The sequence below is a fragment of the Antrostomus carolinensis genome, unplaced genomic scaffold (genome assembly GCF_000700745.2).
Source record: "Antrostomus carolinensis isolate BGI_N321 unplaced genomic scaffold, ASM70074v2 scaffold22747, whole genome shotgun sequence".
Taxonomy (NCBI): Eukaryota; Metazoa; Chordata; class Aves; order Caprimulgiformes; family Caprimulgidae; genus Antrostomus; species Antrostomus carolinensis.
The window spans coordinates 1-23,907 of record NW_010329896.1 but is presented as its reverse complement, the minus strand read 5'-3'; the positions used below and the strand labels follow the sequence as shown (position 1 = coordinate 23,907).

General features: G+C 49.4%; 1 protein-coding gene across 1 annotated transcript; it reads right to left on the bottom strand.

The window, feature by feature from the left end:
- Positions 1–12,659: 12,659 nt before the first annotated feature.
- LOC104520233 (laminin subunit gamma-1) lies at positions 12,660–23,900 on the bottom strand (the record flags this gene model as incomplete). The annotated part of the gene is made up of 15 exons (XM_010172761.2): positions 12,660–13,515; positions 13,926–14,025; positions 15,091–15,249; positions 15,483–15,682; positions 16,565–16,679; positions 17,096–17,245; positions 17,840–17,984; positions 18,177–18,314; positions 18,731–18,810; positions 19,225–19,430; positions 20,580–20,736; positions 20,898–21,076; positions 22,358–22,500; positions 22,959–23,112; positions 23,885–23,900. Coding segments are annotated over 15 exons (2,199 nt in total), but the record flags the coding sequence as incomplete, so codon positions are not given.
- Between the last annotated feature and the right edge of the window lie 7 nt (positions 23,901–23,907).

Here is a 23,907-nt window from a genome sequence, read left to right as displayed (position 1 = left end):
GGTACCCGTTCCCCGTCTCCCTCAGGAGGTGCCAGTCGAAGATGCACTGCCTGGACATCCCATTGCAGTCACAGACTGGGGAGAGGAGAGAGAGAGAGACATCTCAAGTGATGCTTAGAGATAAAGGCATGAGCTACAGAGCCATAAACCCACCCTGATGCCCAAGGAACAAGCCCAGGAGATGCAAACCTCCCCTTCTTGCATTGCTAAGAATGAGCCCCAGCCCCGCATCTCTGTGCTCGTCCACACACATCTGCATCCATCAGCCACCCAGGTGCCACCAATGCCCATGCTGTGCTCCACATCCCCATGCTTTGGAACGATGCCTGGTTTCCCTGTCATCACAGCTCAGGATGGACAAGCTCCTCAAGCCAAGCAGCTCCACTCCACAGCGCAGCATGGCCAGGGATGTTCTCCTTCCTTTCAGAGGCACAAACAAGGTCTTTGAGTAAGCAGAGCTGGTAAACAAAACCCCAAACCTTGTCCTGATAAAAGCATGGAGAACTTACTGGTGACTTCATGGAAAAGGGAAAGATCCCTGAGGTGAGGCTTGGCTTCACCTGGCCTCTGACCAGGAACAAGCCCAGAAGGAAAATGTTAACTAACTTCCATCAGGTCCCCCTATCTAGGTCTGTGATGCAAGTGTCCTCCTGGCCAAACACAGGGGTGATGAGGAGTGGTGGGTGAGCAGAGGTGCTCAGTAGAAGCATGTCAGCCAAGAGATAGATTGGAAAAAACCAAAAAGGTTTTGGCAGGATTACACAGGTCATCTCACCCCACCTTCTCCAGCCAGAAAAGCTGCAGCTGCCCACGTCTCTGCATGACGGATGCCAGCAAGGACAGGCATGAGATATTGCTTCCCGCGATCATCAGGAAAGATGGGACCTGCAGAGAGCAGACTGGCAGATATCTCCCCAGACATCCCTGCTCCAGCACTCTTCTTCATTGCCTTGCCCAGGTGTTCTCTCCAAGCCACCTCTCATCTACTTCTCAAGCCCTCAGTGGCCAGTACTATAGTGTTTAAGCCTGAGGACCTTTATTTCCGACAAGTCCCTCAGCACCACGGAGGAGAGCAGATGGAGTTGAGAGAATGGTTGGCAAAGACAAGACCTGAGGGAAAAAGCAGGACCCCCCCAGGGGTGCAGAGCCTGCTGACGAGCTGCTCCAGACCAGCCCGATGCTGCCATGGGTTCCTCAACCTCCCTCTGAAAAACTGCTAACTGCTGACCTCCTTGGGACACGATCAGCAGTCTCCAGTTGTCCATACCCAGCTCAGGTCACCTCTGACAGCATGGGGAGGTGGAGGAAATCCAAGAGCAAGCAGAAACCCACAGCGTGGATGTGGACAGGGGGTTGTACTTGGTAGAGGTGGAAGCTCCTCCTTCCCAGCGCTCTTCTGGCACAGCTGAGCCCGAGGACACAAGGTCCCTGTCCTCCACATCTGTGATTCCCAGGAGCAGGGGAAGCCTCCTGCGCTCAACACCAGGGCACCGCCCACCACCAGCACACACCCATCAGCACCCACATACCAGACCAAGGCACTCAGCGAGCGGCAGCCGAGCCTGCTGCCAAGAGGAGAGATGACCTCATGCACCAGCAAACAGGGAGACAGATCTTTCCAGCTCCACCAAATGTGTTTTTTTGCCCTTGCAGCACAGCTACCAGCAGACCCAGACCCAGCTGCAGAAGGTCTCCTACCACCCCAGACTGCTGGGAAGGGACCTGTGGGTGCAGAAGTCCTGCCTCTTATGGTTTGAGAAAGTATATAGAGCTTCAGTGGACATCACCAGTGACCAAAGGGCAGGGACGGTACAAACAACCCACCCAAAGCAGCAGCGTGGGACTTTCTCAAGCTATTTGCACCCACCTTCACAGCAGGACTGCCTGAGGTCAATCCCACCACACTAAAGCTGGAATATCTCGAGTTGGAAGGGATCCATAAGGATCATCAAATTAAACTCCACCTGTGCAACACCCTACGTCTACGTAATCCAGAAGATTTACTGGGTTGCTAAATTACAGGCACGAGAACCATTCCCCCAGGGGACCTTCTCAGGTCTTGCTCTGAGGCTGCAGCACGTTCAGAGCCAGCTCTCCAGCCCTGGCACAGATTCAGGTCTTGCTAATCCAAAGCCATTTAAGGTGCTGTTGGAGATTAGTGCCACCACCTCAGCGGCATTGCTGGTCTCCTTTTGGAAACCTGAGAGCTCAGGCAGGTTAATCTTTACCAAGAGTGAGGCACTGGAGTTGCTGACGAGATGGACCATGCCAGAGCTGCTTGGAGATGAGGACCAACAGAAGACAGGATCCTTTTTGTATCCAGGTGCCCTGAGGGTCTGCCTTGAGATCATCCATTTCTCAGGCAGCTGTGGAGAAAAATAGGCTCCACAGAAAAGAAGCTTTGCAGATGGATTTCTTAAGTACTATGTCAGGATGAAGAAGGTCTGAGGCTTGCATCCAGCAGGACATCGTATCCCCAAACTGCTGCCCAGCAGAACAAGGCATGAAAAACACTTGTTTGCTGTGCTGAGACAAATTCCTACCTCAGAAAAGCTCAGAGAAGGAGACAGGCAGCTTTGGACCTCTTAAACCATCATCTTAAATTCACAAAACCAGAAAATGAGGTTGGCCCTGGGTCTGCAAGGAGCAGATCCGATAACCCATGTCCAGGTTTTGCTAGGATAGAGTTAATTTTCTTCTTAGTAGTTAGAAGAGCTGTGTCCTAGTTTCAGTGTAGGACTCGTTATGAGAGGAACGTTGATAAACATACGAGCTGGTCTGCAACAACCACTTGTTTCATCAAGGGATTAACAGAGCTTTGCATGCAATGAAGCCTCCATGACAACATAAGCCATTCCCTGCTCTGTGCTTTTGGGACCATGACCCATCTGCTATCCCCAGGTCCTGGGTTTTCCCATCACCCAACTCCAGAGCTTATCTCACTGCAGGAAAACCTGTATCTCCTGGAGCTCCATCAAAGACCACACAATGGGAGCCGAAAAACTGCCTTTTGGTGTCTTCTTTCCAACATACCAAGTTAGACACCTCGATGGCACAGTGGAGCTCAGACCTCCACACCCCAGCTCTTCCCCAAACCCTGGGAGAACCCAAGGAGACCCACCACGTGCAGACACACACCACTGAGGCAAACACACTCTTGCTTGAGCAAGGCTCTGCGCAGCTCAGAGTACAAGCACTCCAACCTCCACCGCTCAACCAGATCCTACGTGAACCCAACTGGACTCCAGCAGGTCATTTGCAAAGCAAAACAGGATTACACGTGCTAATTAACACATCCAGCGCTGGGACCGGAGGAATAACAGCACCAGAGACTAATTTATGCCATCAAACCAACTCAGAAAGCCACCTGCAACGTAAAAGCGTGGCCAGTTATCCACTGTCGCTTTTAGGTACCCACAGAAAGAGGTTCAAGAGTCCGTGGAAGCGCAGCAGTTGTCTACGTGCTGCTAGGAAGGGGGGACCAAAAAAAAATCAGCACCAGTATTTCAAAGTTTGTGTGGAATCAATGCTGCTGTAATAATCATCCAAGGAGCAAGTGAAGCAAATCAGGTCTTTTTTAAACAGAAACTCACTTATTCAGCTCTTTTTTGCCCCTATCATGTTGCACCACAAAGAAAAACTGATAAAGGACCAGCTGAAGCCCAAGGGGTGTAATTCAGAACATCAGCACTGCAGGCAAAAAATTAAAAAGGGATGTACACAAAAAAAAGTATTTACAAAATATACCTAAAGACCCAATTTGGGTCAAACGTTCCCGTCTCCAGACTCCAAACCAATGCGACTGAAACCCTGATATTGAACCATCACCGGGCTGAAGGCACTAAATATCCCTGCGTCGCCCTCGCCTGAGCTGGAGGAGCCTCTGGGTTTTTAAAGCTCGCCGTCGATCTGTGCACCGCGGGAGACTCAGCATCTCCTGTGAGGTGAGGTGGGGCTGTGGGCACCTCATAAGCTCCACAAAAATCACTTAAAATACAAATACTGCACATGTTGCTCCAGCAAACTGGGTCTTGGAAACTTACAGCTCTTCCCCAGGGTTTGGGGATGGTTTGGGAGCATCTTGGGGTGATGCTCGTGCTCACATCCAAATCCCACCCAAGCAGCACAGCTTTATACAGTAATTGCACATAAATTAGGTATTTAAAGGGGGCACCAGTAAAAAAACAAAGTCTAAATACTCGTGGAGTGTTTAACCACAGGGGACATGTAAGGAAAAGCACCTATAAATCTGATTTTAACCCCAAAGGCAGGAGGGGAGTGTGCTGCCGCGCCCAGTTGGCTCCCAGTTAGGGGCACTGGGGCAGGGCTGGGAGCAAAGCCACCGGCAGGATTGCACGTCAGCACGAAAGCAGGAACAGCCGACCTTCCCAAAGCCTCACCTTCTCCTCTGTTGGTGCCGAGGGCTGCGGGCAGGAGGGACATCACGAGGCAGCAGAGGGGCAGGAGCCAGCACCCACCCAGCCATGTCTTGGCTGGGGAGCACAAGGCGCCCGCTCCGGCAGCGACGGGGACTCACCACCGCCTGCCTAGGGTTTTTTTTTTCTTTCGGGTGGTTTTTATCGGTTGCTCCACCTGAGTCACTCCCAACAGGAAGAGCGCGTGTGCTGTGGGCTGACTCACCCTGAGCCAGGAGAGCCCAGCCCAGGGAGCGCAGACACGCGCCCGCACACGCTCCATCGACGAGGCGCAGCACTCTGAGGATCTCCTGCCTGCACCCTCCCAGGGGGCTGGCTCATGGAGGGGGAATAAAATGTTTTTGCAGCCCCTGTGGACAACCCTCCTGCTTGTCCCACTCGCCCAGCTCCATCCCACCCATTGTCACCACCTCCATGGGCCAGGCACCAGTGCTGGCTGGGGAGAATGGGGCTGCCCGGGCACGCAGGCGGCTTGCAGGAGCGAGAGGAAACACGATGAACTCACGGGGAGCTTGGGGAGGGTGGGTGGGTTCTGCCTGCTCACAGGTCCAGCCAACCAACCTGCAAGAGCAGGGCTCCAAACCAGCCAGAGAGGTGACTAGCAGGACTCAGCCAAGGACTGCTAGGCATGTGAAAGACCCCGAGGACAGCTTGGACATGTACTCCAAAGCAGATCTACCAGGATTTATGAGCCAAGCATCAAGTTCAGCAAACCCCCAGACCTAGAAATGGGGTGGAAGCCAAGAATCATCACACACATTTGTCTCCTTTTGCTCCCGAGATTGAAAATGAGGTTAGATGGGTCCTTGGCCTGATCCAGTACAACCACTTTTATGACAGAAAGAGGATGAGGAGTGGAGACAGAGAGGCTGACCTGAGGCCACCAATGGAGCTGGGATGAGGATGCCAGGCTCCACAGCCCCAGGTCCATTAGTGTTTTGGTCTCAACAGCAGCCAATGTGCCACACACGACATGAAGGGCAAATTCCACCTTGCTCTTTGCCTTGGAGGGGGACATGACCACTTCTACAGGGGAAGAGAGAAATCTGGAGGCAGATCCAGAAATCCTGCGTATGCCAAGAGAAATGAGACACCAGCACATCCACCTGACCTGCAAAACCAGCCCACCAGAGGACCACAAGGAAGGATGGGCCCTCCTCCTGCCTCACTGCATCTCCCCTGCTTATTGTCATGGGACATCTCCTGTCATAAGTGACCACGAGTGGTCCATGAGCACCTTTAGATGGAACAGAGACACATAACAAATTTGCCCCCAGTCTAAGACACAAGTTGCCTTTCAGGTCACCTTCTGCATGAGGGACTGAAACTCAACCCAGTGGTGCTCACCTCAGAGCTAACAAATCTGGGGTGATTAACATCTGGGTCCTCATCAGAGCCTCTTACACTGCCCAAGAGTCTCCAGACACCCATGCACCTGGAGCTGACTCAGAGGGCTTTCCTCCACAGCTCCTGGTGAGCTCATGGGCACATCCAGCCTGAACTCACCACATCTTTGCACCTCCCTTTGCCAAGCTTCCTGCCTCCGCTGATTGAGTTGGCCACCTTTTATACACAGGCTGATTCCTTTTCATTTCACACACTGGCTCTTCATGTCGTTCATGACAAGGAACTCAGCTTCACGAACGCACTGGTGGCACGTTGGGTTTTGGCACCCAAGGTTGTTTTATTATTATTATTAATCTTTCTTTAAGAAGTGAGAGAAAAAACATTGATGGTCGTCCCACCTATTTGGCAGTTCTTAGGGGTCTGCTTATTCCTCTAATAACATCCATGGAATCCCTTCTGCTCTAAAGCAGATCACTTGCCCCAAACACATCTGCTGCATCCTTCCTATCTGCCGATACCCCTCTGCTCAGGAAACTCATCTCCTCCAGCAGCGTTGTCAGTAGTTCCCTTGGACCTTGCCCAACCCAAGTCCTTGGCTGATTCCTCTCTTGGAAGATCAGTTCTCACCATCAGGAAGCTTCACCCATATCTGTCCCCTCCATCTTATCCCTTCTATCTCATCGTTATCACCCCACCTCTCACTTCCCTTCTGCAAACAAAGCACTGACACAGCTCTCCAGTCATTTCTGATATTTACTTAGGTTACTCTTACCTTGTCATCCTCCACCATCCTTCAAGATCACCTCTGAAACCACATGAATGCCCACATGAAGCCACCCAAAAATATACTTCCTGGGATCCTGATTTTCTCAACACATCAAATCTGGAACAAACTGATGCCCACCACCCTCACTGATGCCCACCACTCTCCACAGAGCAAATGTTGCCCATCGCTACAGTAGCACCGTTTAGAAAAGGTCTCACATCAACATGGTGAACAGAAACATTACCTTTTGGAGTGAGCAGAAGTGGAAGCAATGGGAGGCATGAAGAGCAGCAGCACTCACCAGACATTGCAACAAAGCAGCATTTCTTCACTGGAGAACCTGGGCCTTTTACTCTGCAACATATGAAGCGTCCTTCTGAAGATCTCCTGTGCTCATTCTTCATCACAGGGCTAAGAAAGCTGCTACAGCAAGGAGACCACCACAGTGGTTGGGAAGTTTAAGAGTCCTTGAGGACATGGCCATGGCAGAATTAACAGTCTGGATCCACATAATAATCTGAATTTTGCTGATGGTTGCCAGTGGCAAGTGATGGATGTGTGAAAGCCCCAAAGCAAGAGTCCTACTGATGTAACCGAGAGAGACAACTCATTTTGGTGGCTCATGAGAGATAAACAATGCCAAGATAAATACAAGGACTACCCAGTGGCAAGCAGGACACATCAAACCTTCTGCATGTCCCTGCACCCCAGGCCTCCCTCTGCAAGGGACCTTCTGAGCTGCAGTGTCCTCGTGCAACCTGGTCCTGGGCTGCTTCTGCAGGTGACCTCGCTTCTCCTTTGAGGTTTGTCAAGAAGCAGCTCACCTTGAGCCATCTCCTGTTTGCTCACCTGCTTTCCTGCTCACCACCACCATGTGCCTGCTCACCACCAGCCTCTTCAAGCCTGAGGAGTTTCTCCTCCAGTCCAGCCACAGATCTTCATCCTGCCACCTGGGACTTCCTCAGTGTGGAAAATCAGGGATGGTGCTGCACCAGAACCACCAAACACACGGCATCACCATAAAGCCTGGACTGGGGTCTCTCCGTCAGACCCGTGCCACTGAGGCAAGCTTAGGGCCAGCACACCAAGCCACCTTCCCCGTGCCCTCGTGGAGGTGGTTCCCCGATTCAGCACTGGTCCTGGGTAGAGCATCTGGTGGTTGTAACTAGATTTAAAGTACAGTGACATTATCTCTTGATCCTTGAAATAAATTAGAAAATAAATAAAATACACCCATCTCCTTGCTCAGGAGCACACGGGCTTCCTTCAGGAGATGTGGCCTTTAGCACGTTTTGGTGCTGATGTTGGTGGGTCTGAAGGTGGCCTTCAACACCTGAGGGCAGCCCTTGCTCAGGGGGTGGCAAAGCAGGCCCCCGGAGCAGATTACATCATTCAGGCAGGGAGGGGACCGCTGCCCTGCCCCTGTCACGGCGGTGGTGGTGGTGGCGGTGAGCAAGCAGGGCAGGGCCAGGCAGCGGCGGCACGGCAAGGAAGTTCTGTCATGTCTGGCCTTGCCTCGCCCATACAGCAATGGGGTGAGACAGACAGACAGACAGACGGAGAGGAGGGCAGAAGGATATGCTGTCCCACCACGTGCCCCACGGCGGTGGCTGCTGGGCTTCGCTGGGGGCCCCGGGGGGGGTTGGGGTTTTTTTTTATTCCTGATGTTTCTCAGATGGGGACCTCTACAGAAGGTATTGGTCCAGCAGCTAACTAGAAAGACTAACCAGAGCGTGGTCCAAGGTGTCACAGCTGTAGATAGGAAGCTCAGGACTCCACCAGCTCAGCACAACAGCTGAATATCCTCTTCTGCTTCCTCAGATCCACATGGACACGATAGACCTGCCTCCTCCAGGCAGTTGCTCCCAGCACTTACTAACTCCTGACAATACTTCATCCTCTCCAGAAATGAGAGAGAACCTGGCTGAGCAGCCCCAGGAGGTCAGGTCCTCTGAACTTCAGCCTCCCCAGAGCAGCCCATGGAGTCCCCAACCTCCACAAAGCCCCAAGCCCCACCTCCAAGCAGCTCTCACCCACTCTGCCAGAAGAAGCACCCCAATAATTTCTACTCATCTGCACAGACCCTGGCTGATAACCAGTGACACTCTGGCCAAGTCCTTCCCATTGCCACCTGCTTGCCCACTACCAGCCTCTCGCTTCTCCAGAGAACATGAGAATGATGGCGCTTGAACTTGAAATAGTGAGAAAAACCACTGGAAACCAGAGGAGAGAAAAAAGCCACCAGAGTATGGCTCGGTCACTCCTCAGCAACATCCCTCCTCTTCCATCTTGAGGTCAAGCTCAGCCCTCACTGAGCAGAAACACCCTCCTCAAATGTTCTCTACCTTCAAAACATCAATAAAACACTTCTGTGAGCTGGAAACAAGTTCTTGTGCTCCCTTGGGTCTGCTCCTCCCTGTGGCAGAGAATAGCATCTATAGCCCTCAAAAACTAGAGATTTTGGCTGTTCCAGCCTGGTGTGACACAAGTTTCAGAGGCTTAGTGTGAATCTAGAAAAGCCAAGAGCATCACCTTAATTTGGGATTTCACCCAGGCTTCACAGGACAAGCACTGGATGGCCTGAAGATAAAATAAAGAGCACAGATTTGCTTCCTAAACTGAGTATTTTAGCCTCAAAAATGGTAAGAGGCTCCATGTCAAGCTACAGCCCATGCAAGGTCAGCACCATCCCACCACCCAATTCTCTGCTACCTACAGTCCAGCTGAAATACCAGATTTTATCAGCCCAGACCTGCTCAACAGCAATGTTGGCCAAAAAAAACCCCAACCCAAAACCCCAAAAAAAGGTATTTTAGAAAACAAATGCATTAGTGGCAATTATAGTTGAAGAACAAAAAGCCGAAGCTTGACAAACTGCAATTAAAAACCAAACTGGACAGAAGTTGCCAGTTGAGAAGGGATTAGCTCTGACCCAAGTTAATGAGACGTGTGTTTTCCTCTGCTGAGGAAAATAAATCCAGTTTGTGGCTGTGAGATGGTGTGATGGCAGAACTGCCCACTCTGTTAGCACAGGAATCGTCCTGATGTTAAAAACTTGCTTAATTCAGGAATAAAATTGATCCTGGGCTCTGGCAGACAGGACCCATGGAACACCACAGAGTACCCAGACATACGGCAGAGAAACTTCAGCTTCTTTATTTAGCATTTGTGTTTTTCTTCCCAGGAGCCCCAGACTTTTCCATGTGTCCAGCTGAAAGCAGAGAGGATTTTACCCTGACACTGTAAAGAAACACCCTCCAGTCCCCCAGGGCTTTCCAGGAGGACAGCATAGCTCCAATAACATCAGAACCAACAATAATCTTATTTTTTTTTAAGGCCTGGAAAACCAGCAGCATTAAATTCATAGAATCACAGAATGGTTTGGGTGGGGAGGGACCTGAAAGATCATCCAGTCCCAACCCCCCTGCCATCAGCAGGGACACCTTCCACTAGACCAGGTTGTTCAAAGCCTCATCCAGCCTGGCCTTCAACACTTCCAGGGAGGCACAGCCACAGCTTCTCTGGCCAACCTGGGACACTGTCTCACCACCCTCACAACAAAGAATTCCTTCCCAATATCATGGCAGCTGTGGCAATGGAGCAGCAGACATGGGGAGAAACCATCCTCACCGTGGCCATGCACAGCCCACCACATGAATTTCCAAGTTACTTTTCCTTTTCCCTCACCCCAATCCAGCTCATCTGATGAATTAAGGATGAGGCAAATCTTACAAGTGAGACAGATCATCATTGACCCCCCCTCCCCAAAAAAATACGAAGCAATACTCCAAAGAATGCCAAGGTATAAGGGGTACAAATATTCAGACTTTATTATAAATAAGAAATACTGTTTTATACATAAAAACTGCAAGTGTTGCATTTTGTTCACTGCCCCAGACAGCAAGACCACAGATTAAGGCAAAAAGCTGGAGTGAAGGCACGTACTGAGGGGGCCACAGTCAGGAATTAGGTGATGAAGGGACTGTCACGTGTCGCCGGTGACATCCAGCACTCCATCAGCAGCTGTCGCATCATCACATTACGTAAAGAAATAACTGGACTTATACAATGAATAATGGCTGTAAAATGCAGTAGTGATTAAGAGATTGCTTATAAAGAGATTTTTTTTTTTTCATTTAAAAATAAAATTCTGTTAAAAACAGCTTAAGAAGAAAAAAAACAAAACAAAAAAACCAAAACAAAACAAAACAAAAAAAAAAGAGATAAGAAAGCAGGGAACCTTAGGCCTGAGGTCAGCCAGGGCATGCGCGCATCTTCGCATCTGCTCTTCTCACAGCCTTGGCAGAGAGGTGACGCGGTTACAGCCAGCCATCTGCCCAGAGCAGCCGGCCAGAACACGGACCCCCACGTCCCACACAAGTGGGTAAGCACAGGTGAGCTTCTCCTCCAGGTATTAGCTATGTCTGCAGGCAGGGGGAAATCCCAAGCTGGTAAATTGTCAGAATCTCTCAGAGAAGGGGTACCAGAGCGATGCGGGGTTTGCTGGGAACACCCCCCACCCACCCGGCAGCACCGTTCTGGGGGTGCACCAAGCCTCCCGCCTCGCATAGTGGCATCAAGATCCAAATCCACCTCATCAAGATGTCCCCAAATCCACCTCTCCCATCACCTCAACGCTGGGGCCGGTCTCCCAACAGCTCTCCACAGCAAAGCCACGGCCCCTGCGTTCTCCTCCTGGTACAACATCCCCAGGGACAAGGGACACAAAATGGGGTGCTGTGAACATCACCCATCAGGGCTGGCTGTGGAGGGAGGGCTGGAGAGCGGCCACCCGACAGGGAAAGTGGTTATTGCTGATGCCCATACGGGTGCTGAGGAGATGGGAGAGGGAAGAAAGCGAGAAATACCGAGCTCCAAGGGAATAATACGGAGAGAAGCGATCAACGGTGCACGCGCCCCAACGGCGAGAGGGGAAAGCACATAGAGGAGGCCAGGCTGTGCCACTCTGGAAATATGGCTGAGTATATTTACACACACATACGCACACATGAGAGACTTCCTCACACTATAATCATGATTTCTTTAAAAAAAAAAAAAAAGGAAAAAAAAAATAATCACATTCACACAAAAAATATAAATTTGAAATAATTAATAGCACCAGTGTGTGTCAGATAATAATTTCTTCCCCGCTACGCAAACGTACGAAGTTGCATAGTGTTTAAGGATAGATATACTGGATCTCAAGGAGGGGGTGGGGGGGATGCCAGGCTGGAGGCACGGAAGAAGCCACAAAGGATGCTCTCATCTCAGAGGAGGGCTGGAGGAGCTCCCCATCACTCCCACCCAGCACCAGTAAGTAGCTGGGAGGCACTACCTGGGGAGGGAGCCTGCCAGGAAGGTGGTGGTCAGGGTGTGAAAGGCAGAACTGCCACCCAAGCCTGGTCTGAAGTCCCTGTGCTGAGATGGCTTTATGGTGACCAGGAGAAAATTTGCTTTATGGTGACCAGGAGAAAATTTGCTTTATGGTGGGCAAAGAGAAAAGAGGGCACTGGTAACCTCCAGCTCTTTCTGCCAGGTTAAAAACAGGCAAAAGGCAAGAGCAATGCCAGGAGACACAAAAACACACTGTCTTCCTTCGGGAAAAAGATGGGGAGAAAGATCTTTTCATCTCCACTTGCGTGCCCTCCTCCTTGCCCTCCCAAAGACATTCAGCGTGAAGGCCAGTGCAGGTGTCGGAGCTCTCTGGATGGCAGCTCTCCTCTTCAGCAACACTTTTCCTGCTTGAATAAACTAACCTGGCAATCAGACATTCGTAGCCTAAAAAAAAAAAACCAAAAACAAACAAAAAAACAAAAAAAAGATCTTCTGGCAATTCAATAGCAACACCTACAGAGAGGAGAACACAGCTCATGGCTTCCAAACACCCCAACCTGGACTGTACCCAGCAGGTACCTGCTTACAGATCACACCCAAAACATCTCCACAGACCAGGAGCGGGGCTGGCAAGACCTACCAATCCACCAGTAAAAGATCAATCACTCCACCAGTATCCCACCTTCCCAAAGAGCTCCTCTCAGAGGCTGCCTTTTTCTCAGAGCCATGCATGATGACAGAAAGCATTTCAGAAAGAGGCTCCTGCTGATTTATCACAGGCTACCAATGCTGTCGATTGGCCACTAGTTAACGATCAAAAAAGTAATAATAATACAATTCACAGGGTTACGAGCTGGGAAGAGGGATCTGAACGAGTGCAGCTATACTGGCCGTTACAGTAATACTTTGGTAGCCATCCCCTTCCTTCATAGGGACAGAGAGCTCCGGGACCAAGGATTTGACAGTCGAGGGGAGAAGAGAGGAGAGGAAGGAGGGTTAGTTTTGCCTTGCTGTATACAGCTCACATGGTTATTTCTGAACCACAGTATAAAGAGTCCAGAGCATCTCTCTCATCCTTGTGCTAATCAAAGGGAAGCTGTGTCTGAGAAAGGGGCAAGAGTGCTCAGGAAGACAATTTATATAAAAAAAACCCCCTTTGATGCCCAAAGATGGATATTTAATTTGCTTCTCTTTAGGAAAAAAAAATAAAATAAAATAAAAAATTTCAACTTATCCTGATTTGAAAAGAAAACAAGTGGCTGCGAGCAGCGAAGAGTTGGGGATTTGAAGAAGGTAATGTGTGTTTAAGGCACTCCACAGCCAACCCACCGCTCCACGGCTCACCAGGGGAATACCCCCCACCCCCAGCGCACCCTTAGGGTTTCTCAATGGACGGGGTGTTAAAACAGCCAGATGGCAAGGTCTTCTTGATGTCTTCCAGGTTGCTAATGTCCTTCAGGATCTCTTCAATGTCCCTGTTGTAGGCCTGTATCGCATCATCTTGCTTTCTAGCTTCTCTCTCAAGAAAAGACACTTTCTGGTCCAGGTCACTATCTTTCATCTGGTCTTTGGCACTGTTGAGGGTACCCTCAATCTCATTCAGTTTGTTCAAGTCCACTGTCTCCAGTTGCCCTGAAAAGGCAGAAGCCAACAGTGAAGTCCATTAAAAAAATCCTTTGACCTGTTAGTTTTGGGTGCATACACAGCTGAGCCTAAATGGAGATCTCCATTGGGCCACCTCTGCATTACAAACAGCATTTAAAACAGGACCAACCAAACAGGTCACACCTTCCCCACCTCAGCAACAGTCCTCAGCCCACAGAAAAGCAGTACCAAACATTGCACAACAAGCTTTGAGGCCACCCCAGGGGAAAAAACCAAACAAAACTCTTGCTGAAAACATACAAACCCCATTTCTAGAAGCAAACGGACCCATTTGATTGGTGGCAGAGAAGCCAGCACACCACGCCAGCTGCCAGCACAGCCACGTCAGGCAGCAGGAAAACATCTGAAGGCATAAGGCACATGAAGGACAGCCTTACCTAATTGATCCAGCAGCTCGTTAATGACGGCTAGCAAGGTGTTCACAGAGTTCTTTGCTTTTCTTGCGTTGTCTTCTGCCTCCTGGGCAGCTTGCGAGGCCTGTAGGGTATAAAAAATGAGAGTGGGGAAAAAGGCTGTAGGCCCTGGTGAGGCCACATCTGGAATATTGTGTCCAGTTCTAGGCCCCACAGTTCAGGAAGGACAGGGAACTGCTGGAGAGAGTCCAGCACAGAGCCACCAAGATGATGAAGGGAGTGGAGCATCTCCCTGCTGAGGAAAGGCTGAGGGAGCTGGGGCTCTTTAGCTTGTAGAAGAGGAGACTGAGGGGAGACCTCATTAATGTTTACAAATATGTAAAGGGTGAATGTCAGGAGGATGGAGCCAGGCTCTTCTCAGTGATGCCCAATGGTAGGACAAGGGGCAATGGGTGTGAGCTGGAACACAGGAGGTTCTGCTTAAACTTGAGAAGAAACTTCTTTACAGTGAGGGTGACAGAGCCCGGGGACAGGCTGCCCAGGGAGGGAGTGGAGTCTCCTTCTCTGGAGACATTCAAGACCCGCCTGGACACCTTCCTGTGTGATCTCATTTAGGTTCCTGCTCTGGCAGGGGGGTTGGACTGGATGATCTTCCGAGGTCCCTTCCAATCCCCAACATTCTGTGATTCTGTGTGATTAAGAAACTGTTGCTTCTCCTTTTCATAGGTCTGCCCAAGCAGTTAGTCAAAAACATCGCTGGCTCCACTCTCCAGGATAACAGCCCTGCGCTGAGACCTTTATCACAGCACTGGCAAAGACTGACAACCTTCAAATCATCAGTTTTCTGATTATTCCAGAACGGGGATCCCAGAAAACTGAGCAGGATTTTGCAGGAAAAGTCAGAACAGAGTCAATAGGGCTATAGTCAGGTTTCAGTTAATCAAAGGAAAGTGCTGCATTAAGAAAACTCTCAAATTCCAGAGGGGAACTCATGCTAATGCCACCAGCAGAGCTCCTTTGCTCCTCTCATTTTCTCAATCCCACTCAAAACTTGGAAGAGACTGAATGGACCCAGTGCTGGACCCAGTGCTGTCTTTGCAAGAGGACAGCAGGAGAAAAGCTTTCACCTCCAGGACAGCAGGGAGAAGGTAGCTTCTTGGCACTGCTGCCACCTGCCAGTATTACTTACCATGCCTGCCATCATCATATCCTGCTCAGCATCATCCTGCTTCCGCTTCAGCTCTTTTTCAGCATCCTGTAGTTGCTTCATCATATCATCCACCTCTCTGGCCAGCCCTGTCACATCAGTGAAAGTCTTGTCGGCTTCAGCTTTGGTAGCAGCAGCACTCTACAGCCAACAAGGGGAACAAGATGGAAAAAGGTGGTGAAGGTGCAGAACTTCCTTCAATTCTTTTCATCAAAACGCACCAACTTCCTATCATGCCACATTTGGCATTCCCTGGTGGGGAATAAATACAGCAGAAAGCACACAGGGCTCACCAGGAAATACTGGAACAGAGGAGGTTACAGAGTCACGCACCATTATCACGTGGGGTGGCTCCAGAACTGCGAAGGACTCACCTTCTGAACAGAACCGGCGATTTTCTCAGCATCATCTGCTCTGGCCTTGGCCTCACGGGCATCAGCAGCAGCATTGCCAAGCGCCAGCTCTGCCTGGCGAGTCTTATTGTTGGCTTCAGCAATGGTCTGGGTAATGGCAGGGATCTTCTTCAGAGCCTCCTCTGCTGCCGTCTTGTTATCATTCACCCGCTTATCAAAATCTAAGAAAGGGCAAACCAGATCCTAATCACTTGCTCCAAAAGAGTCCTAAGATGCTTCTTTAACCAAGCTACCCAGGCTTTGCCACCCTGACATTAGAGGGATGAAGAGCAAATTGGGGTGTGGGGGTGCATATGCTGGCAGCTCTCCCTATTATGTGTCTTCTGACACTAAATAAGAAACTTAAACAAAAAGGGGATTTCTAGTCACTGAAAACATTTATTTTTTTTAATTTAAAGGAAAAAAAAAAAAAGCCAGAAAACCACATCCAACACTCAGGTACCAGCAATAACAGCCTATTTAACCAAGATCATAGAATCATAGATTATATGAGTTTGGGTTGGAAGGGACCTTAAAGCTCATCCAGTCCCAACCCCCCTGCCAGCAGCAGGGACACCTTCCACTAGACCAGGTTGCTCAAAGCCTCATCCAACCTGGCCTTCAACACTTCCAGGGAGGAGCAGCCACAGCTTCTCTAGCCAACCTGGGACACTGTCTCACCACCCTCACAACAAAGAATTTCTTCCTCAGATCTGATCTCAGTCTCCCCTCTTCCAGTTTCAAGCCATCACCCCTTGTTCTGTCACTCCCTGCCCTTGTCAAAAGTCCCTCTCCAGCCTTCCTGGAGCCCCTTCAGGTACTGGGAGGCCGCTAGAAGGTCTCCCTGGAGCCTTCTCTTCTCCAGGCTGAACAGCCCCAACTCTCTCAGCCTGTCCTCACAGCAGAGGCAGAGCTGCTCCAGCCCTCGCAGCATCCTCGTGGCCTCCTCTGGACTCATTCCAGTAGCTCCATGTCCTTCTTGTGTCAGGGGCCCCAGATACCCTACTGCCAAGTGACTTGTCACACAGGAATGGAAGGATTCACTCTCAGTGCTTTCCCCTTACCTTTCAGGTTGCTGAGAATGGTATTAGCCTCCTGCAGAGTGCCATTGCCCTTCCGAGCAGCTTCTTCAGCCAGGGCTTTCGCTGCATCTGCTCGAGCCAGGAGCTGGTCAGCAGTCTAAGGAGACAGGACATGTATTAACACATTCTTACCTTTTGAAGGACAACCATCTAGGCTTATCAAAAACTATCACTCAGCCTGAAACACCAACGCCATACAGAGCAGTGTTCATCCCTGAGTGGCAAAGCTTCCTCTGAAACCAGGTGAATTTTGGTACTTTTGGAACACTGTTCTGAACACAAAGATGACACTGCACCTGGAAAACATTTCCTACTCTCCCATATAGACTCAATGCCATTGCTTTACCAGCTTTTGGCATCTCCTTTCTGGGATCACTCTTCAGTATTCTGGTCAGTAACAAGCAGTGCTAAGATAAGATTGAATAAGACCAAACCTTTGATATCTGGCCAATTACTTGTTTTTTGTTTGATTTTTTTTCCAGGGAACAAAAGCGTGCACAAAACAGAACTGACCTGCTGCTCCGTCTTCCCTTTCTCCAAGAGGTTCTTTACTTCTAACTCCTTTCCTTTCATGTCTTCTCTCAAGTCCTCGTAATCCTTCAGCTTCCTGGCAATCAGCTGATCTAACTCCTCTGCTTCCTTCTTGATCTTATTTGCTTCATTCTGCAGGTGGCAATCAGAAACAAAAGGCAGATTCCTGAATGTTAAAGAATTTCTGAACAAGTGGCAAAACACAGTATGGTTTCTAATGGTCAAACAGGCAGAAGCTATGATGGGTTCCCATCTCTTCCCATCCATTTACAGTTGTAAATTTGCCCTCAAATCTCTGAATACCATGAGGGTCAATGCAATGAAGGACAGTGGTTGGGAACAGTTTTGTGTGCAAGACAATCTACTGCACTGCACAGGAGAGGGAGCAGTTCTGCAGGCTTCAGTGGGAACTGAAATTCTTGGGCTTCTTTGTTCAAGCCAAGATGTTTGGCAAACAACATTTCCCTTGGTTTTTTGTCCTTCGGAGACTGGGGGAGGTGAGGGTTTATGTATGTAGTTTCCTGCACGCAAGTCTCTTGCAGAAAAGCTGAAGTGGACCAGTCTGGATTGTGCCTAGATGGGACAAAAAATTCCAGTTTCCTCTGTTCTTATTAGGGAAACGTTAGCAGCGCACATGCAAGGGATGTCAGCAACCCAGCACACTGCTATAACGCTTCTCCTCATTGATCTTTGGAAAACACTGCACACGATGCTTCCCACACGTACCTCCAGCCCCGTGGAATCCACAATAGGCAGACTGGTGAGATTAGCATAGATCTGCAGGGCCTTGTTTCCAGCTTCCTCTGCCTCCACAAGCACCTTGTTGGCCTGTCTCTCTAGGTCTCGAGAAATGTTCCTCGCTTGATTATACCTAAAAACCCCAAGGATCCAGTTACACTACAATTTATTTTTTTTTTTGAAGAACTGAACCTACTAAGAGAGTAGAGAGGCTGAGACATTGGCTACAGCTCCCATAAAAGCACACAATGCTACAGAAAGTGTTATTGTTTTAAGCACTGCTCTAAAGCCAGGAAATAAAAATCATTTTCTGTTACTGACTCACTTCTGGTTGAGCTCATCAATGTCGTTTGCAGTTTGGTTTTCTCCAGCCAGGGTCTTCAACAGCAGTTGATATGCTTCTGTGGAAGTATCATTTGCTGCCTTGGCTATGCGAACAATCTCATCAGCTTCTTTTTTATGTCTGGACAAGATTACAGGAGAAAAAATAACGCCATTAGAATTGTCAGTCAGTGGTTTCTATCCTCAATTCTAGATTTTATTCTCTCTTACTTCTCCTTCCTTCACCCAGATCTGCATATGGAAGATGCTGAAACATATGCCATGGAAGATGCTGCTTGAGACCATCTCTGCAACCAAGGCATCACTCCAGCAGCACCCACAAGATGAGCTGAAAGGCGCCACTACGGTTGTACGTGTCCCTCCTTCTCACCTCTAGAGTTTGCCCTCAGTGGCACACAGGCACAAACCCACAGTGCCAGTCTCTTACTCAGCTAAGGGCACATGTTTCATATAAAACAAATTAAATTTTGCTTCCCCCTTGTAGGGAAGAGCAGGGCCCTGCTGTGGGCTGTGAGAGTGTCCCCTGACACAGCCTACCTTTCAGCCAGTTTACGGGCCTCCTCTGCCAACAGAGTCATGTTGTTCGGGTCCCCGCTTGACTCCGGAGGGGTAATGGACTGGAAAAAAAGAAAGAAAAAAATTTTGAGCCTCTTTTTTAATCTTTTATTTATCTATACTTTAAATATTTATTGTCATGCTTAGAGATGTGTCTAACCTACTTCTGACACCCCTATGTTTTTTTCTTAAGCCCATGCAGTTTCCACCACAGGTTATCACTTAAAAACAAAGGTGCTGTTATTTATTTAGGGGTTCTTCCAGTTGGTTTCTTTGAGCAGGGGCTAAGACACAACCTATGACAGACACTGGTGATCTTCCTTTATTTAATTACGATGACCTTGGGTAGGGAGAAGGTATTTCCATAGCAAATTTGCTACATGAGAGAGAGAACAAGCAGAGAAACACACCAGAGGGTACAGAAAGGAAAGGTTCTCTCCTCTCCTAACCATGTGGGATCTTGGCAGCACACTCACCACGTTGTCAGCTGCCATCTTTGCCTTCTCAAGCATATTGGAAGCCAAGCTGATCAGGTCCTCAGTGTCCTCCACTCGCACCCGTGCTTGCTCTGCCAGGTTCTCCGTCTCCCGCACTGTGCCCTGGATGTTCCTCAGCCTGTTAAGCTGACTTGCTAGTGTGCTGTTGATGTCTTTGAGACGATCCATGAAGCCCTGATCTACGTCTGAGACACATAATATAAAAGAGAGGAAGTAAAATTAATTACAGCAGGAAGAGAAGCTGGAGCAGCAGCTTACCACTGCAGGCAACACATTGGTAGGTTAATCCCCTATTGAAAGGGGACCAGCAAAGCCATTTCATAAGTCAGTCACCTTGAGATCAAAGTCATCATCAGAATGTGCATCAAACACAAGAAATGAAAAGTCATTAGCTACTAATACGACAATCCTGCTGGGTGTTGGAACAGAGTCTAATGGGGGATTTTGTGTTCAGAATCACGTCTCACCTCTACCACTGACTTAAAGACAATGGAGCTGCTCCTCAAGAGGTAAGAAACATCTGCTTTGTGAATTCTCTTTAGCTTAACTCTTCAAAGGTAAGCAGAGATGGAGGAATAGTGGGGCTGTATGTTATTCCTTGCTTTGGGCAATTTTTTCCCAGCTTCATGCAAAGGGGACAGATTTTTCCAAAGTGGTCTGAATCAATGAAGCAACTCCCAGGGGAACATCTTTAACTGTGAAGTTAATGGTCTTCTTCAAATTGCTCTTCTCCAAAACACACAGCAGCTTATACATTAAAAAGACCTCAAGGACAAACCACTGTCACAATGCTTAACGTCCTGCTCATTAAGAGCAAGTAGAGGTGACAGTAGAGGTGACAGTAGAGGAATGGATGTGAAGTAGAGTTTGCAGGAAAACGAGCTATAGGCCACCACAATAGCACTTTTCATAACATTATGCACTTTATGGTGGGATAATTAAGCTTCCAAGCAGGATTTTGAAGCTTTTATTCTTATCACTGATGATATCCCAACAAGAACTAATTTATCCCAAGACGTCTGAGAAAATTTATAAGCATAGTAAGTAAGTAGATTAGAAAGTCTTCTGCTTGTTTAAGAAGTAAAAATCTCTTTTGTATCTGGAGAAGGGGTAACACATAAAACACTTGCTTCTATACAGAGCTAGAGGCAGATCTTTACTTCACGTGTACAACAGAGACCACTGGGAGAACAGCAGGGATAAAAGCACAGCCACTGCTGTTTTGATAACAACACACACTGACTCAGGGCTATCTGAAATAGCTGTCTGTCCTGATGCACAGCACAGCCAAGAGCTCATTTCACGTTGGTCCATGTCTGATCAGGTCAACTCACCTTTGCTCTTTTGTGCTTCTTGGAGCAACTCCATAACATCTCTTTCTGCTTGCTTCAACCTCTCTTCAAAGGCTTGATCGGTTATAGTGTCTTCTCCCGTACCCAGATTGGCTATAAGATCTTCCAGTTCCTGCAACCTCTCTCGTTGCTCTGCCACCTATGCAAGAGGGACAGAGCACAGCTACAACACAGAGCAAAGCACCTTCAACCTCTCTGCTTTCAACAAGCATCAAGCCAGCCACGGGCGTAAAAGCCACTGCACAAGTGGGCATGTGCCACCAGCTCCAGCGGCACCAACAGTGGTGTTTGTGGCCGTACCTTATCTTTCACTAATCTGTAACAGGCTGGACACTCTTGGCAGCCTGGCCAGGAGCGGTTGTAGAAATAGTTCTCTTCACATTGGTCGCAGCGGGTCCCCACGAAGCCTTCCTTGCACTCGCAGCGACCGTCCTCCCGGCACTGCAGGGAGCGCGAGCCCTCGGGATCACAGTCGCAGGCTGCGGGGAAGTTAAACCTCAGTCAGACTGGAGCAGCAGAAATACCCTATATCCCGCAGTGTCAGAGCATGCCCTCAGTACCCTAAAATGTCTGCAAGAGCAATGGGGCACAGACCCACAGCTGGAGCCCCACTCCTGACCAGGGTGCTTCTACACACAGCGGGGCACTCTGTCCAGCTGCTCACAACATGAATTGCGTGTGTCCACAGTGTTGCTATTGCCTCTCCCACAAAGTGTTATAATTTCCTACCCCATTTCACTGTAACCAACTGCAGTTTGATTTTCTGCTCTTTACAAGCAGGGATATCGAGGGGGAAAGTTTGGATCATCCTGTTTTTCAATCATGTTTCCAAGATCTGTTGCTCCTCAAGACAGAACGTGTCTATTCAGGCCATTTGCAAAGTAGCTGTGCAGAGATTTAACATTAGGAAAAAGGAGTGTTGCAGGGGCAAGATCCAGAGAACATAAGGGAGGTGACTCTCCTGCTCTACTCTGCTCTTGTGAGACATCACCTGGAGCAACTGTGTCCATTTCTGGGGCCCCTGACACAGGAAGGACATGGACCTACTGGAGCGAGTCCAGAGGAGGCCACGAGGATGTTGCGAGGGCTGGAGCAGCTCTGCTGTGAGGACAGGCTGAGAGAGTTGGGGCTGTTCAGCCTGGAGAAGAGAAGGCTCCAGGGAGACCTTCTAGTGGCCTCCCAGTACCTGAAGGGGCTCCAGGAAGGCTGGGGAGGGACTCTGGACAAGGGCAGGGAGTGACAGGACAAGGGGTGATGGCTTGAAACTGGAAGAGGGGAGACTGAGATCAGATCTGAGGAAGAAATTCTTTGGTGTGAGGGTGGTGAGACAGTGTCCCAGGTTGGCCAGAGAAGCTGTGGCTGCTCCTCCCTGGAAGTGTTGAAGGCCAGGTTGGATGAGGCTTTGAGCAACCTGGTCTAGTGGAAGGTGTCCCTGCTGCTGGCAGGGGGGGTTGGAACTGGATGAATTTTAAGGTCCCTTCCAACCCAAACCACCCTGGGATTCTATTTACCCCAGAGAAGTGGATATCTAATACATTGAAGTTCTTCCTACCCCTAATTTAAAAAAATAAGAAAAAGGGGAGAAGCTATGGTACAGAGATCAACTTTCACCATGCAGAGTGTGGTCAGAAAAGTGCCAACTTCTGCTGTGATGAAGAGTGAGGTGAGAAAGTACCATCCTAGAGACAGGAGGAAAGCAAAGGCAAGGCTGGCTGTGGGACACCTCTCCTGTCTCCCTCGCTCCAGCCTCTCAGACTTACGTTTACAGCCTTCGGAGCCAAAGCCAAAGTGGTTGACCTCGCATCTGTCACATCGCTGGCCGGCGACGCCAGGCTGGCACTCACACTGCCCAGTTTGGATGTCGCACTGGCCGTTGGTGGAGCCCAGCGCGTGGCAGTTGCACCTGGGGGAGGAAGCCACACGTCAGGAGGTGACACAGAGGGAGGCACAGGTGAAGACCCTCTCCGAAGGAGCCCTAATGAGCACAGCTCAATGCTTCCATTTGCCAAAAGTCACTTTTCATGCTGTGCAGATGCAGGAGATGAGGCACGGAGCCTTTGAACCATGCAAGGTCACTTGGTGCCTGCACTAAAAAAGGAAGCCATGAGCCCCTGCTACCAACAATCACACAGTCACGTGGCATTTTTCTATTTAAAACCCTGATTTAAAGCTATTTATAAAGCTATTTATAAGTCAGGCATTTTGTCCAGCCTTCATAGCTGCTCCTTGACTGCTGCTCCTCCCCAACCATAGCAGCACTGAGGCACAGCAGTTACTGGTGACAAACATCACATTCGTGCACAAGGTAAGTACAGACTCCCCAAAACCAGGCTCTTTGCCCCAAGCCAAGGTGAACATCACCTCTCACAGCCACGTCCGCTCTGAAGGTTGAAGAAGCCAGGCTCACAGGTACTGCAGTCCCGCCCGGTGACGTGAGACAGGCACTCGCACTGCCCCGTCACTTGATTGCAACTTGTCTGCTGATTCACAGTGCCGTAGGGATTGCAGTGACAAGCTGCAAAAATAAAAGGGGTGGGGAAATATGCAAAAAAAGTTAAGAGTCCCTTGTGGTGTTGGTACTCTGCTAGCGGGTCCCTGAACGGGCCTGGATCCAAACCACGTGGCAGCCCAGCCCCTGCATCACACAATGCTTTTGCTTTGGTGGCAGTAAGTGCCCACAAACACAAGCACTTTAGCAAACTACAACCACCAAACCAGGATAAAGCCACACATTGCTGCTGAAGGGCAGGAACAACAGCCTGATGTTAGAATCATAGAATGGTTTGGATTGGAAGGGCCCTTAAAGATCATCCAGTCCCAACCCCCCTGCCAGCAGCAGGGACACCTTCCACTAGACCAGGTTGCTCAAAGCCTCATCCAACCTGGCCTTGAACACTTCCAGGGAGGAGCAGCTACAACTTCCTTAGGCAACCTGTTCCAGTGTCTGACCACCCTCACAGTGAAGAACTTCTTCCTAATATCTCATCTAAACCTCCCCTCTTTCAGCTTAAACCCATTTCCCCTTGTTCTGTCATTAACTGCCCTTATGAAAAGTCCCTCCCCAGCTTTCTTGTAGCCCCTTCAGGTACTGGGAGGCTGCTATAAGATCTCCTCGGAGCCTTCTCTTCTCCAGGCTGAACAGCCCTAACTCTTTCAGCCCGTCTTCATAGCAGAGCTGCTCCAGCCCTTGGATCACAACACACATGTTGTGTCCTAACAACACATCAAGGAACTGCAGCTCTCGGGGACAAAACCATTTTCAAACATTAAGAGGAACCGGCTCTCACCTCTGCACTTCTCAGCAGGGTCG